At 43.1% G+C, this 14955-nt stretch overlaps 2 protein-coding genes across 3 annotated transcripts in view; both read right to left on the bottom strand.

The window, feature by feature from the left end:
* Positions 1 to 3657, bottom strand: part of KDM2A (lysine demethylase 2A) — a 103856-nt gene extending 100199 nt beyond the window's left edge. For both annotated transcript variants that reach the window (XM_040434957.1, XM_040434958.1), the window contains exon 1: positions 3367 to 3657. In XM_040434957.1, the coding sequence (XP_040290891.1) occupies positions 3367 to 3576 (210 nt within the window). In that variant the 5' untranslated portion in view covers positions 3577 to 3657. The remainder of the gene's footprint in view (positions 1 to 3366) is intronic.
* Positions 3658 to 3704: 47 nt separating this feature from the next.
* LOC121003263 (lysine-specific demethylase 2A-like) overlaps positions 3705 to 14955 on the bottom strand; it is a 203028-nt gene continuing 191777 nt past the window's right edge. The window contains exon 12 of the mRNA XM_040434964.1: positions 3705 to 3818. Within this exon, the coding sequence (XP_040290898.1) occupies positions 3808 to 3818 (11 nt within the window). The 3' untranslated portion in view covers positions 3705 to 3807. The remainder of the gene's footprint in view (positions 3819 to 14955) is intronic.

The following is a 14955-nucleotide window of genomic DNA, read 5'->3' as shown; positions in this document are numbered from 1 at the left end:
CCAGGGCATCGCCCTTCGTTGTCAGAGCACTGACTGGGACTCCATAGAGCAGAGCAGGGACTTGGCTACTGAAAATTACCAGCAGTTCAATATATCCTACCAGCACCTTAGTGCACGTGATGTTATCTGTAGACCTGGACCAGACTCGCTATTACTAACCTGAGTGACAGAGTAGCTTAGTATTGAAATACTGATAATGCCAGTAATGATCTGGTAGACACAAGAAAGTATCGAAATCGTATCGATATTGCGATGCCTCATGCAACCCTACTAGAAACCAAACAATGGAAATGAAGAGCTGCTCCCTTTCACTTGAATGGGAGTGGTGCTGCAGAACCAGCGATGGAGCCGTGTCATTTCTGCACCTGGTTCTAGCAACTCAAGTCCTAAAAAACAGCTGACTGGCAGGGTGCTGATCTTATATTCACATATACTAACAAGTAATTAATATTTATATCCTGGAAAACCCTTTAACATCTTCCTGCAAATGGACGTTCCATTACATCCAAATTGCATTGTTCTTTCATGTCTTGTGGATGACAAAAAAACATGTCTATACTGTGGCTAAGCATAGCAGGGCTAGAGTTCAGAGGAGGGTGACTAAAGTAATAACTGGAATGGGGGACTACAGTACCCTGAAAGATTATCAACATTAGGGTTATTCACTTTAGAAAAAAAGACGACTGAGGGGAGATGTAATAACTATGTATAAATATATCAGGGGTCAGTACAGAGATCTCTCCCATCATCTATTTATCCCCAGGACTGTGACTGTGACAAGGGGACATCCTCTGCCTTTGGATGAAAGAAGGTTTGTACACTAACATAGAAGAGGATTCTTTATGGTAAGAGCAGTGAGACTATGGAACTCTCTGCCTGAGGAGGTGGTGATGGTGAGTACAATAAAGGAATTCAAGAGGGGCCTGGATGTGTTTCTGGAGCGTAATAATATTACAGGCTATAGTTACTAGAGAGGGGTCGTTGATCCAGGGAGTCATTCTGATTGCCTGATAGGAGTCGGGAAGAAATTTTTTCCCCTAAAATAAGGAAAAAATTGGCTCCAACCTCATGAGGGTTTTACAATGTTTACTAGGCCAGAAAACTACTCATCAGCAGCGGAGGGAGCCACTGCTCATAAAATACTGAACTGCAGCACACGGTCATCATCCATTACTGAGCAGACCAGCAGCGCTGCAGCAGATTAACATTTTTTTTTTTTTTATGAAGACTACAGCAAGAAACCCAGTTGGTGATACATAATGAGAATCGGCAGGGGCGGACCTGGCCATATACACTACAGGGAAATTGTCCCGGTGGGCCGATTCCCAGAGGGCCGCCCAACGCCCTCCTCATGGCCACTGACCAGGTACATGGACACCCTGATGCTTTCAGCATTAATTAATGCTAGGTGCATCAGGTACTTATACATCTGGCCAGCCTTCCGCAGGTGCCCTCCTGAATTTGACTGTATTAGGGCAGGGCCCATTCAGACGGCCGTAGTGCTTTGCGGATCCGCAAAACACGGATACCGGCCGTGTGCGTTCCGTAATTTGCAGACCGCATATGGCCACAACCATAATAGAAACTGCCTATTCTTGTCAGTGATTGCGGACAAGAATAGGATATGTTCCATCTTTTCTGCGGAGCAGCAGAACTGGAACTACGGATGTGGACATCTTTTGCGGCCCCATTAAAATGAATGGGTCCGCACCATTTCCACAAAATTGGGGAATGGATGCAGACTTATTCATACGGCCGTCTGAATGAGTCCTAACTGTCCTTGTCATAGGGTGATATTTTGCGCTGCACTGTAGCATTGCTGGTCCTACCTACTTCTATTGTCCCTGCCTACTTGTGGCTTGTGTTGTCCCTTCCTACTTATTCTGCCCTGCCTACAACATGGGGCTTCTTTCAGTTTTTTTTTTCCAGGTCCACTTTAAAGCTCCTAGTCCGCCCCTGAGAATCGGGTCTCAGTAACTACTATACACCAACCTCAGATCAGGCAGCATAAACCTGATGACAGATTTCCTTTCACACTGCCAGTCTTGGCCATCACCTTGTGATCACTATGCCTCCTTTTTTATGCAGGGGTCTCTACTGAATGCCGCATCACAAGTTTAAAACTGCCATAATCAGAGTTTTCAGTCACAGCCACAACTACTGCCCCCGATAATCACACTGCCATAAATGTCATACTTCCAAAACAACACTCTATGGGTGCAGAGATTCAAGAGGGCTGGACCCCAAAACCTACATGGTCACCTATGCGGGAAGAAACTGCAGCACTCAAAGAAATCCAAGTCAATGTGAATGTATTCTCAATGAGAAGCTGAAATATTACTTGTACATATCACTTGACAATATGCAGCTGAATGGGGACGAATGATTTGTAATAATTAATCATTTTTCCATTCATTTTGTATCGGCCCGTGTGAAAAGTCCTTTTAAACAAGTGCCACTCTACTTGTATTTTGTCGATAGAACTCGTTATTAGTCCAGCATCTGTCCCAAATAACAAAGCTCTATGTATAAGAATATCAATCATTTTCACTGGGTACCTTTGCAGTACTTCATTGTTAACTATTGTGCTGAACCCACCCCCAAATTGCTAAAAAGCGCTAGAGAGCTCTAAGGGTACTTTCACATTTGCGTAAACTTTTTTCGGAATCAAGTTCCTTCCTAGGGCTCAATACTGGAAAAAAACAGATGTTTTATCTTAATGCATTCTGAATGGAAATCAATCCGTTCAGTATGCATTAGGATGTCTTCAGTCACTGTAACGGTTTTTGGACGGAGAAAATACCGCAGCATGCTGCAGTAATTGTTCTCCATCCAAAATTCCGGAACACTTGACACGGCATTATTTTCTATTGAAATGCATTACTGCCCAAGTGTTTCGGAAAAAAGATATGGTTTTGCATGCGCAGACCTTTAAAAATGTGAAAAAGATAGATACCGGATCAGTTTTTTCCGGATGACAACCGAGAGACGGATACGGTATTGCAATGCATTTGTGAACGGATCCACATCCGGATCAGTCTACAAATGGTATCCGTTTGCATACAGATTGCGACGGAACTGCCTGCCGGAATCCAACAACGCAGTGTTACAGTATCCTTACACTACTAAGCCATAAAAAAACCCTGCCAGGAACATCCGTTGTGCAGACCAAAATATAAGAAAAATTTTGAACTCCACAGCAAAGCATTGTGTAATGTTAGTGTTCTTGTAATCTGAAGACAAAAAGGTGAAAAAAATACAACTGTAATATGCTAAAAGACATAGATTAGGAGGTCTAGATTTTAAATAAAATAAACAACAGCTTTGTCGTGCAGCATCACAACAACATTTTTTGAATACACTCACCGTGATGTCAGCGATTAGAGCGTCCGGGTCATGAATACCATCAGGAAGGCACTTCTTGTGTAGAGGAAGAGACTCAAGCTTCTTGACAAGACAATGTAAACCTTCAATCTCAAACCATGTCAAACAGTAGGGTGCATTCGGGAGGTGAGGGTGGAGTAGCAGAGATGGTGGTGGTGTAAGAGGCCTGTGCACAGAAGGAATCCTGGACATGGTAGCCTCTCCTCATGCCGCTGCCGAGATCTTTCCCTCTGCCGTCGCTCACGTTCTCTCCGCCGCTGTAAGTCTCGCTCTACCCTTCTTTTTCTCTCTCTTTTTTACTCAAGCCTTCTTCTTCTTCCCAGTCCTGATCTGACGAGTCATCATACTCTGATGAGGAGGGCGAAGAAGAATTTGAAGATGAAGACGAAGAGGATGATGGCGTTTCTGGTCTTCTTCGACCATTTAGCTCAAATCTGTGAGGTGAAATAATAAATAACAGTAATTATTTAACTTAATTTATTTCTGAGGCTGACTAAATGCTGGAGACAGATGATTAAAACAACCAAAAGGTTTGGACAGTTTTCTATGTGCATTTGCTACTAGATTCCAGGCATTTTCCAAGCCCTGTATAAGGTTATAGTCCTGCGGAAGACCATTAATTCATTAAAAGTATGTAGGTTTACAGCACATACCAGAATTTCACACAGTTAAAGGGGTATTCCCATTCTTCATGATATATTTTAATTTAATTATATAACCCCCAGGGAAAATTTGTCTAAAATATATTGCTTTAAAAAAAAACTAATTGTGGCTCTCTAATTGAAGTCTCCTATTCGATTATGTTCGCTGCCCATGGATACGGCCACAGCTCGCCTGCCAACATCCATGGGCCGCGCTTGCGCAGAGTTTCCTTGGCGATCTAGTGGCCAGCCTCTCTACTCACACTGTGCGCAGCCGCCCAAACAGAAGGAGAAGGCCGTGTGGGGGGGGGGGAATGGTGTCCTATCAGAGGAATGGTGTCATCCTCCCCCCGCAGTCCCCCCCCCCGTCCCCCACATCATTGGTGGCAGCAGCAGTTCCGATCGGAGTCCCAGTCAGTGTAATGCTGGGGCTGCCGATCGGTTACCATGGCAGCCAGGACGCTACGTGAAGTCCTGGCTGCCATGGTCAGTTAGTCCGCATTATACTTACATGCTGGGTGGCCGGGCCGGCGCTCCTTCTTCTTGTAACTCACAGGTCTGTGCGGCGCATTGCTTATGCTTATAGCAATGCATCGCACAGACCTGCGAGTTACAAGAAGGAGCGCCGGCCCGGCCACCCAGCATGTAAGTATAATGCTGACTAACTGACCATGCAGTATAGTGTACTGCAGTGTACAGTCGTGGCCAAAAGTTTTGAGAATTACATAAATATTGGAAATTGGAAAAGCTGCTGCTTAAGTTTTTATAATAGCAATTTGCATATACTCCAGAATGTTATGAAGAGTGATCAGATGAATTGCATAGTCCTTCTTTGCCATGAAAATGAACTTCATCCAAAAAAACCTTTCCACTGCATTTCATTGCTGTCATTGAAGGACCTGCTGAGATCATTTCAGTAATCGTCTTGTTACTTAGGTGAGAATCTTGACGAGCACAAAGCTGGAGATCATTATGTCAGGCTGATTGGGTTAAAATGGCAGACTTGACATGTTAAAAGGAGGGTGATGCTTGAAATCATTGTTCTTCCATTGTTAACCATGTGACTGCAAAGAAACGCGTGTGCACCATCATTGCGTTGCATAAAAATGGCTTCACAGGCAAGGATATTGTGGCTACTAAGATTGCACCTCATCAACAATTTATAGGATCATCAAGAACTTCAAGGAAAGAGGTTCAATTCTTGTTAAGAAGGCTTCAGGGGCGTCCGAGAAAGTCCAGCAAGCGCCAGGATCGTCTCCTAAAGAGGAGTTCGGCTGCAGGATCGGAATGCCACCCAGCGCAGAGCTTGCTCAGGAATGGCAGCAGGGAGGTGTGAGCGCATCTGCACGCACAGTGAGGCGAAGACTTTTGGAAGATGGCCTGGTGTCAAGAAGGGCAGCAAAGAAGCCACTTCTCTCCAAAAAAAACATCAGGGACAGATTGATCTTCTGCAGAAAGTTTGGTGAATGGACTGCTGAGGACTGGGGCAAAGTCATATTCTCCGATGAAGCCTCTTTCCGATTGTTTGGGGCATCTGGAAAAAGGGCTTGTCCAGAGAAGAAAAGGTGAGCGTTACCATCAGTCCCTGTGTCATGCCAACAGTAAAGTATCCTGAGACCATTCATGTGTGGGGTTGCTTCTCATCCAGGGAGTGGGCTCACTCACAATTTTGCCCAAAACACAGCCATGAATAAAGAATGGTACCAAAACACCCTCCAACAGCAACTTCTTCCAACAATCCAACAACTGTTTGGTGAAGAACAATGCATTTTCCAGCACGATGGAGCACCGTGCCATAAGGCAAAAGTGATAACTAAGTGGCTCGGGGACCAAAACGTTGACATTTTGGGTCCATGGCCTGGAAACTCCCCAGATCTTAATCCCATTGAGAACTTGTGGTCAATCCTCAAGAGGCGGATGGACAAACAAAAACCCACTAATTCTGACAAACTCCAAGAATTGATTATGAAAGAATGGGTTGCTATCAGTCAGGAATTGGCCCAGAAGTTGATTGAGAGCATACCCAGTCGAATTGCAGAGGTCCTGAAAAAGAAGGGCCAACACTGCAAATACTGACTCTTTGCATAAATGTCATGTAATTGTCGATAAAAGCCTTTGAAACGTATGAAGTGCGTGTAATTATATTTCACTACATCACAGAAACAACTGAAACAATGATCTAAAAGCAGTTTAGCAGCAAACTTTGTGAAAACTAATATTTGTGTCATTCTCAAAACTTTTGGCCACGACTATTTTCTAATTACACTTAGCCTGACCAGGCTAATTGTAATAGAAAATACACTGCATTACACTATACTGCAGTGTATTATAGAGGCATCAGACCCAGTGGATCTTCAAGAACCGAGTGGGTCAGAGTAAAAAAAGTGTCAATTAAAAAAAAAAAAAAAAAGTAAAAAAAAATAATAATCTTACATTTTTCCCATATACGCAATTTGATAATTCAGTAAAAACAAAGAAAATAAAATACCCTAAACATGCTTGGAATTGCCACGTCCGTAACGACCAGCTCTATAAAAATATCACATGACCTAACCTCTCAGGTGAACAACGTAAAAAAAAAAAAAAAAAACACGGCCAAAAAAGAAATTTTTTGGTCACCTACTGTCACAAAAAGTGCAACACCAAGCGATCAAAAGGGTGTATGCTTCCTAAAATAGTACCAATTAAACAGTCACCTCATCCCGCAAAATATGAGCCCCTACCGAAGACAATCGGCCAAAAAATAAAAAAGCTATGGCTCTCAGACTATGGAGACACTGTTTCAAAAATGCTATTATTGTGTAAAACTTAAAGGGTTTCTATCACTTCGTTTCACATAATTAGCTGTCAGACACTAGCGATCCGCTAGTGTCTGCTCTGCCAAACCATCCTAATATAATTGCTTTTGGGGCAGCCGTTTTGCTAAAAAAAGAACTTTTATTAATATGCTAATGAGCCTCTAGGTGCTATGGGGGCGTCATTAGCACCTAGAGGCTCCGTCTACCTTCACAAACTGCCGCCGCCCAGCGCGTCCCTCCAGCCCGCCTATCTCCTCCTGAATGCGATCCTCCCTGTGAGCGCCTGTATTCGGCGCATGCGCAGTGAATGTCTGACCGCTTCCCTGCTCAGACATCACCACTGCGCCTGTTCCTCGGAGCACTATGACGTCATCGCGCAGGCGCAGTGGAGATGTCTGAGCAGGGAAGCGGTCAGACATTCACTGAGCATGCGCCGAATACATACGCTCACAGGGAGTATCGCATTCCGGAGGAGATGGGCGGGCTGGAGGAACGTGCTGGGCGGCGGCAGTTTGTGAAGGTAGACGGAGCCTCTAGGTGCTAATGACGCCCCATAGCACCTAGAGGCTCATTAGCATATTAATAAAAGTTCTTTTTTTAGCAAAACGGCTGCCCCAAAAGCAATTATATTAGGATGGTTTGGCAGAGCAGACACTAGCGGATCGCTAGTGTCTGACAGCTAATTATGTGAAACGAAGTGATAGAAACCCTTTAAATAAAATTCGAAAAAGTATACATATTCTCTATCGCCGCGTCCGTAACGACCGGCTCTATAAAAATATCACATGAGCTAACCCCTAAGGTGAACACCATTAACCACCTCAGCCCCCATAGCTTAAACACCCTGAAAGACCAGGCCACTTTTTACACTTCTGACCTACACTACTTTCACCGTTTATTGCTCGGTCATGCAACTTACCACCCAAATGAATTTTACCTCCTTTTCTTCTCATTAATAGAGCTTTCATTTGGTGGTATTTCATTGCTGCTGACATTTTTACTTTTTTGTTATTAATCAAAATGTAACGATTTTTTTTGCAAAAAAATGACATTTTTCACTTTCAGTTGTAAAATTTTCAAAAAAAAACAAGATCCATATAAAAATTTTGCTCTAAATTTATTGTTCTACATGTCTTTGAAAAAAAATAAAATGTTTGGGTAAAAAAAAAAAATGGTTTGGGTAAAAGTTATAGCGTTTACAAACTATGGTACAAAAATGTGAATTTCCGCTTTTTGAAGCAGCTCTGACTTTCTGAGCACCTGTCATGTTTCCTGAGGTTCTACAATGGCCAGACACTACAAACACCCCACAAATGACCCCATTTTGGAAAGTAGACACCCAAAGGTATTCGCTGATGGGCATAGTGAGTTCATAGAACTTTTTATTTTTTGTCACAAGTTAGCGTAAAATGATGATCTTTTTTTTTTTTCCTTACAAAGTCTCATATTTCACTAACTTGTGACAAAAAATAAAAACTTCCATGAACTCACTATGCCCATCAGCGAATACCCTGGGGTGTCTTCTTTCTAAAATGGGGTCACTTGTGGGGTAGTTATACTGCCCTGGCATTCTAGGGGCCCAAATGTGTGGTAAGGAGTTTGAAATCAAATTCTGTAAAAAATGGCTGGTGAAATCCGAAAGGTGCTCTTTGGAATGTGGGCCCCTTTGCCCACCTAGGCTGCAAAAAAGTGTCACACATGTGGTATCTCCGTATTCAGGAGAAGTTGGGGAATGTGTTTTGGGGTGTCATTTTACATATACCCATGCTGGGTGAGAGAAATATCTTGGCAAAAGACAACTTTGTATAAAAAAAAATGGGAAAAGTTGTCTTTTGCCAAGATATTTCTCTCACCCAGCATGGGTATATGTAAAATGACACCCCAAAACACATTCCCCAACTTCTCTTGAATACAGAGATACCAGATGTGTGACACTTTTTTGCAGCCTAGGTGGGCAAAGGGGCCCATATTCCAAAGAGCACCTTTCGGATTTCACTGGTCATTTTTTACAGAATTTGATTTCAAACTCCTTACCACACATTTGGGCCCCTAGAATGCCAGGGCAGTATAACTACCCCACAAGTGACCCCATTTTGGAAAGAAGACACCCCAAGGTATTCGCTGATGGGCATAGTGAGTTCATGGAAGTTTTTATTTTTGTCACAAGTTAGCGGAATATGAGACTTTGTAAGAAAAAAAATAAAAAATAAAATCATAATTTTCCACTAACTTGTGACAAAAAATTAAAAATTCTAGGAACTCGCCATGCCCCTCACGGAATACCTTGGGGTGTCTTCTTTCCAAAATGGGGTCACTTGTGGGGTAGTTATACTGCCCTGGCATTTTCCAGGGGCCCTAATGTGTGGTAAGTAGGTAAATGACCTGTGAAATCCTAAAGGTGCTCTTTGGAATGTGGGGCCCTTTGCCCACCTAGGCTGCAAAAAAGTGTCACACATGTGGTATCTCCGTATTCAGGAGAAGTTGGGGAATGTGTTCTGGGGTGTCAATTTACATATACCCATGCTGGGTGAGAGAAATATCTTGGCAAAAGACAACTTTTCCCATTTTTTTATACAAAGTTGGCATTTGACCAAGATATTTCTCTCACCCAGCATGGGTATATGTAAAATGACACCCCAAAACACATTGCCCAACTTCTCCTGAGTACGGCGATACCAGATGTGTGACACTTTTTTGCAGCCTAGATGCGCAAAGGTGCCCAAATTCCTTTTAGGAGGGCATTTTTAGACATTTGGATACCAGACTTCTTCTCACGCTTTGGGGCGCCTAAAATGCTAGGGAAGTATAAATACCCCACATGTGACCCCATTTTGGAAAGAAGACACCCCAAGGTATTCAATGAGGGGCATGGCGAGTTCATAGAATTATTATTTTTTTTGGCACAAGTTAGCGGAAATTGATATTTTTTATTTTTTTTCTCACAAAGTCTCCCTTTCCGCTAACTTGGGACAAAAATTTCAATCTTTCATGGACTCAATATGCCCCTCACGGAATACCTTGGGGTGTCTTCTTTCCGAAATGGGGTCACATGTGGGGTATTTATACTGCCCTGGCATTCTAGGGGCCCTAAAGCGTGAGAAGAATTCTGGAATATAAATGTCTAAAAAATTTTACGCATTTGGATTCCGTGAGGGGTATGGTGAGTTCATGTGAGATTTTATTTTTTGACACAAGTTAGTGGAATATGAGACTTTGTAAGAAAAAAAATAATAATTTCCGCTAACTTGGGCCAAAAAAATGTCTGAATGGAGACTTACAGGGGGTGATCAATGACAGGGGGGTGATCAATGACAGGGGGGGGTGATCAAGGAGTCTATATGGGGTGATCAATGACAGGGGGGTGATCAATGACAGGGGGGTGATCAGGGAGTCTATATGGGGTGATCACCCCCCTGTCATTGATCACCCCCCTATAAGGCTCCATTCAGATGTCCATATGTGTTTTGCGGATCCGATCCATGTATCAGTGGATCCGTAAAAATCATACGGACATCTGAATGCAGCCTGACAGGGGGACGATCAATGACAGGGGGGTGATCAGGGAGTCTATATGGGGTGATCACCTCCGTCATTGATCACTCCCCTGTAAGGCTCCATTCAGACGTCCGTATGTGTTTTGCGGATCCGATCCATCTATCAGTGTATCCGTAAAATTCATACGGACCTCTGAATGGAGCCTTACAGGGGGTTATCAATGACAGGGGGGTGATCAATGACAGGGGGGTGATCAGGGAGTCTATATGGGGTGATCTGGGGTGAATAAGGGGTTAATAAGTGACGGGGGGTGTAGTGTAGTGTAGTGGTGGTTGGTGCTACTTTACTGAGCTACCTGTGTCCTCTGGTGGTCGATCCAAACAAAGGGGACCACCAGAGGACCAGGTAGCAGGTATATTAGACGCTGTTATCATAACAGCGTCTAATATACCTGTTAGGGGTTAAAAAAAATCACATCTCCAGCCTGCCAGCGAACGATCGCCGCTGGCAGGCTGGAGATCTACTCTCTTACCTTCCGTTCCTGTGAGCGTTCACAGGAAATCTCGCGTCTCGCGAGATGACGCACGGATGCGTCCAGGAGGAATGAATCAACCACCTTCCGGACACATCCGTGCGTTAGGCGGTCGGGAGGTGGTTAAAAAAAAAGAAAAAAAAAAAAGGGTATTTTTTGTCACCTTCCATGACAAAAAGTGCAACACCAAGCGATCAAAAGGGCTTCCCCCCCCCCCCAAATAGTACCAATCAAACAGTCATCTCAACCCGCAAATAATGAGCCCCTACCTAAGACAATCGGTTAAAAAATAAAAAAGCTATGGCTACTAATAATACAAAAAAAAAAAAGCTAGGACCTGCTGTATAGAAATAGGCAGCCCAATGCGCTCTTTTATGAGGTAGTAAATTGGCTACATACTGGGGCATGGTACAGAGAAGCGCTTCATAAATACAGTATTTTGTCCAGAAAACTGACAGATATGCCCCGTTATTTTTCTGTTATTTACGTAAAAGGACATGAATAAGGGTAGGTTCTCACAGATTTTTGGAGGAGGTTTTGAGGCAAATTTTCCTGCAGTTTTTTCATTCAAAACTAGAAGTGGGTTCGAAAGGAATCGGAAATGTAAAAGAAATCTGCCTCAAAAAACCTCAGTGTGAACCTACCCTTAGGGCTCATGCACAAGAAAGTATTTTTTGTCCGTGTCATTTCCCCCCCCCCCCCCCGCCCTTATATGGAAATATATATATCTCAAAGCTGTATCTGAACCAGAGTGCTAGTGGGGGAGGGGAAGACAGATGTAGCAAAGATGTATCTGAAGCGATTGTGCCAAAGTGCTAGAGGGTACTGGCGGAGACAGATGTAGCAGAGCTGTATAGGAAGCGGTTCTTCCACAGTGCTAGAGGGTACTGGCAAAGATAGATGTAGCAGAGCTGTATAGGAAGCGGTTCTGCCACGGTGCTAAAGGGTACTGGCAGAGACAGATGTAGCAGAGCTGAATAAGCTGCTGTTCAGCCACAGAACTAATGGTGAAGGGAATAGACAGATGTAACAATATATTTGTGGAGGGTCAGCATCAATTCTGGTGGAAGAGATAATCAGATGTAGCAGAGCTGAATATGCTGCTGTTCAGCCACAGTTCTAATGGGGAAGGAAATAGACAGATGTAGCAGAGCTGTATATGTGGTGGGTCAGCATCAATGATGGAAGAGAGAAACAGATGTAGCAGAGCTGTATATGAGACTGTTCAGCCACAGTGCTGGTTGAAGAGATAAACACATGTAGCTGAGCTGTATATGCATCTTTACAGATACATAGTGTAAGGTTTATACACAACTGGAGTACAGCTGTAATGGAAAAATATCTGCATCAGTGCTGGTGGGTGGGGGATGGTCATGTTTTATGGGAGACAAAAGCAAAGATTATAAGTCTACTAGCTGACACGCTTTTGAGCTAATGTATAATATGGAATTAGATTTTTTGAGAGTTCAGACAGGTGCGGACCCATTCAATCTCTATGGGGACGGAATGGATGCGGATAGCACACAGTGTGCTGTCCGCATCTGAAGAGCGCGGCCCTGATCTTCCGGGCCACGGCTCCGCAAAAGATAGAACATGTCCTATTCTTGTCTGCAGCTGCGGACAAGAATAGGCATTTCTATAGGGGGTGCCGGCCGGGTGTTTTGCGGATCCGCAACACACCACGGACGTGTGAATGGACCGTAAAACTGTGCAGAACAGCCACATGTTCCTGTACACTGAGCTCACTTATCACTGCTCTCTGAGTGACGATTCCCCAGCAGGGGGGAGGGGCCTCACAGACACTGCAGGCTGCAAGACTGATGAGTCATTCTCTTCACATGAACGAGCACGCAAGGACTGAGTTCTCAGTGTGATGTCATAAAGAGGTGTGGCCAGCCTTCACTAAAACTGCCTAAGCCCGCCCAGCCTCAGAAGCAGAAAACCAGGAAGTGAACAGCAGAGCTAGCAGCAGGTGAGGATGAATTTGCAAGATGGGAATACCCCTTTAAGTAGAATTTTTGCCACACAGACGTTATGTGGTTATGTGGATTTTTTTATTCACTGAGATACACAGTAACATTCTTAATCATTAATCAGAAATGAAGGTTATCCAAATTTAATTAGGCTAAAGAGTAGAGTGCCATGGGGATATTATATATATATATATATACACATACATACACAGAAAATATATATGTCTTATGTAAATGGTCACTATAAAACCAATGCTATGAATTATTTTTTGAGGATCCAACAGATCACATGGGGAAGTGCAATTTTCGCCATAAAGTTCCAAAGCTTTACTTTACTGTCTGAACCATAAAGTTAAGGAACATGCTCGATAGTATTTGAGAATGACTGAAAGTGTAAATAGATTTAAGAAAAGGTTAGATACAGTACATTCCTTATAAAACACAATATGCTAAGTTACTTGTACTAATCATCTAACTGTTTTTGCCCGAGACCAGCTCAGGCAGTGGGTTAACTGTTCTGCCCAAGCTGGCCTCGGGCAGAAAGGGGAGAGGGCTGCTTTAGGCTAGGTCTACACAACGACATTTGTCGCGCGACCATAGGGCACAACTACACTGCATCTCGAATGGATTTTCTGCGACTGTTGCGTCACAGCATGTCGCATGTTGCAGTACGACACTATAGACTGCCATTATAAAAATTGTTGCGCAATATTGGTGCGACAAATGTCGTTGTGTAGACCTAGCCTTAGTCGCTGCTATTTCCTCAATGGTAGCAGACGGAAGCATGCAACTGGTCTTGTTTGAAAGCTGGCATTAACAGCATTAGTCCAAGCAACAGAGGAGAAATCACTATTAGAAATCGAGTCAGGAATAATCTCTGATAAAACCTGCTTTAACTTTCACTTTCAGCTGCATTCACAGCATCCCGATTTCTATCAGTGATATCTTCCACTGCACTGAACATACTGCTGTCATTCTGGTATTGAAAGCTTGGAATGTCAGCTTTGAAACAATACAAAGATCATATCTCTGGTTTGGTACCAGCTAGAGAAAGGAGCAGGTAAAGCAGCCGCTGTAAGAAAATTGCACAAAATAATGTAAAAAATTGCTGTTTTTTTTATCTTTCCACCTAAAAATAAAATAAAAAGTTAATAGAAAATGTATACCCCAAAATGGTTCCTAAAAAAACTGCAACTAATCCCGCAAAAAAAATAATAAATAAAATTGTTATGACTGCTAGAACACAAAGGGGGGAAATATTATTCGTCCCTAAGGCTAAAGTTAATGATGTCACTAAGGGGTTAAAAATGCAATAGTGTCCCCTGCAAGCAGGGGTTAGGATAGCATTCTTGGCAAATCGGGTCTCTGCCTTCAAAAGAATGTTTTTTGGCTTTCCTCCCAGTTAACTGGAGTTTGCAAGTATAAGGCCATAGTGAGTTCAAAAAATAAACAGCTATATTACACAAAGAAAATGATGCGTACGCCATATTACATACATATATATTTGCAGAACCATTCCAGTACTAAGGAAATGGAGTTGGTTCCCCCAACAACCTACTCTTCCCTTCTTCCAACGCATGCTCCACCAACATTTCTGTTAATTTCAGGGGGACTGCAGGGAGTTCGGGGCCCCGTTCTCGTGATCGGTGGGGTTCCAGTGGTAGGGGATAACTTAATTAAATGGAAAAAGTCTCTAAACTAGTGAAGGGGTAAGCAACCTCCAGCTGCTGGGTGAAACTCCCAGCATGCAAACATGCTTGGCTGTTCTTAGAACTCCCAAAGAAATTGATGGAGCATGTTGGAAGTTACAGTTTCACAACAGCTGGAGTGCAGGAGGTTGCCGACACCTAAACTAGATATTGAAACATGGACCATTCAGCCTTAAAGCACTTATGGCAACAGGCACTGATTTTGGGTAACAAGCCTTGGCAACTAAGAGGATTTTAAGAATCTAATAAAATATGTAGACACCTGACTGTTAATGATTTTTACAATTTTTTCTTGCTTCATTGATGGTACAAACTATTACTGTACTTGCTGTTGAATTAAAGAGTTAATTCCAGAAGGAACTATTAAGGCATGTGGACATTAGAGACAAGGGTTTCATAGTCGAGAACCGATCTACTAGCTAA

Source organism: Bufo bufo, chromosome 6 (genome assembly GCF_905171765.1).
Source record: "Bufo bufo chromosome 6, aBufBuf1.1, whole genome shotgun sequence".
Taxonomy (NCBI): Eukaryota; Metazoa; Chordata; class Amphibia; order Anura; family Bufonidae; genus Bufo; species Bufo bufo.
This window is presented reverse-complemented; position numbering and strand designations above follow the sequence as displayed.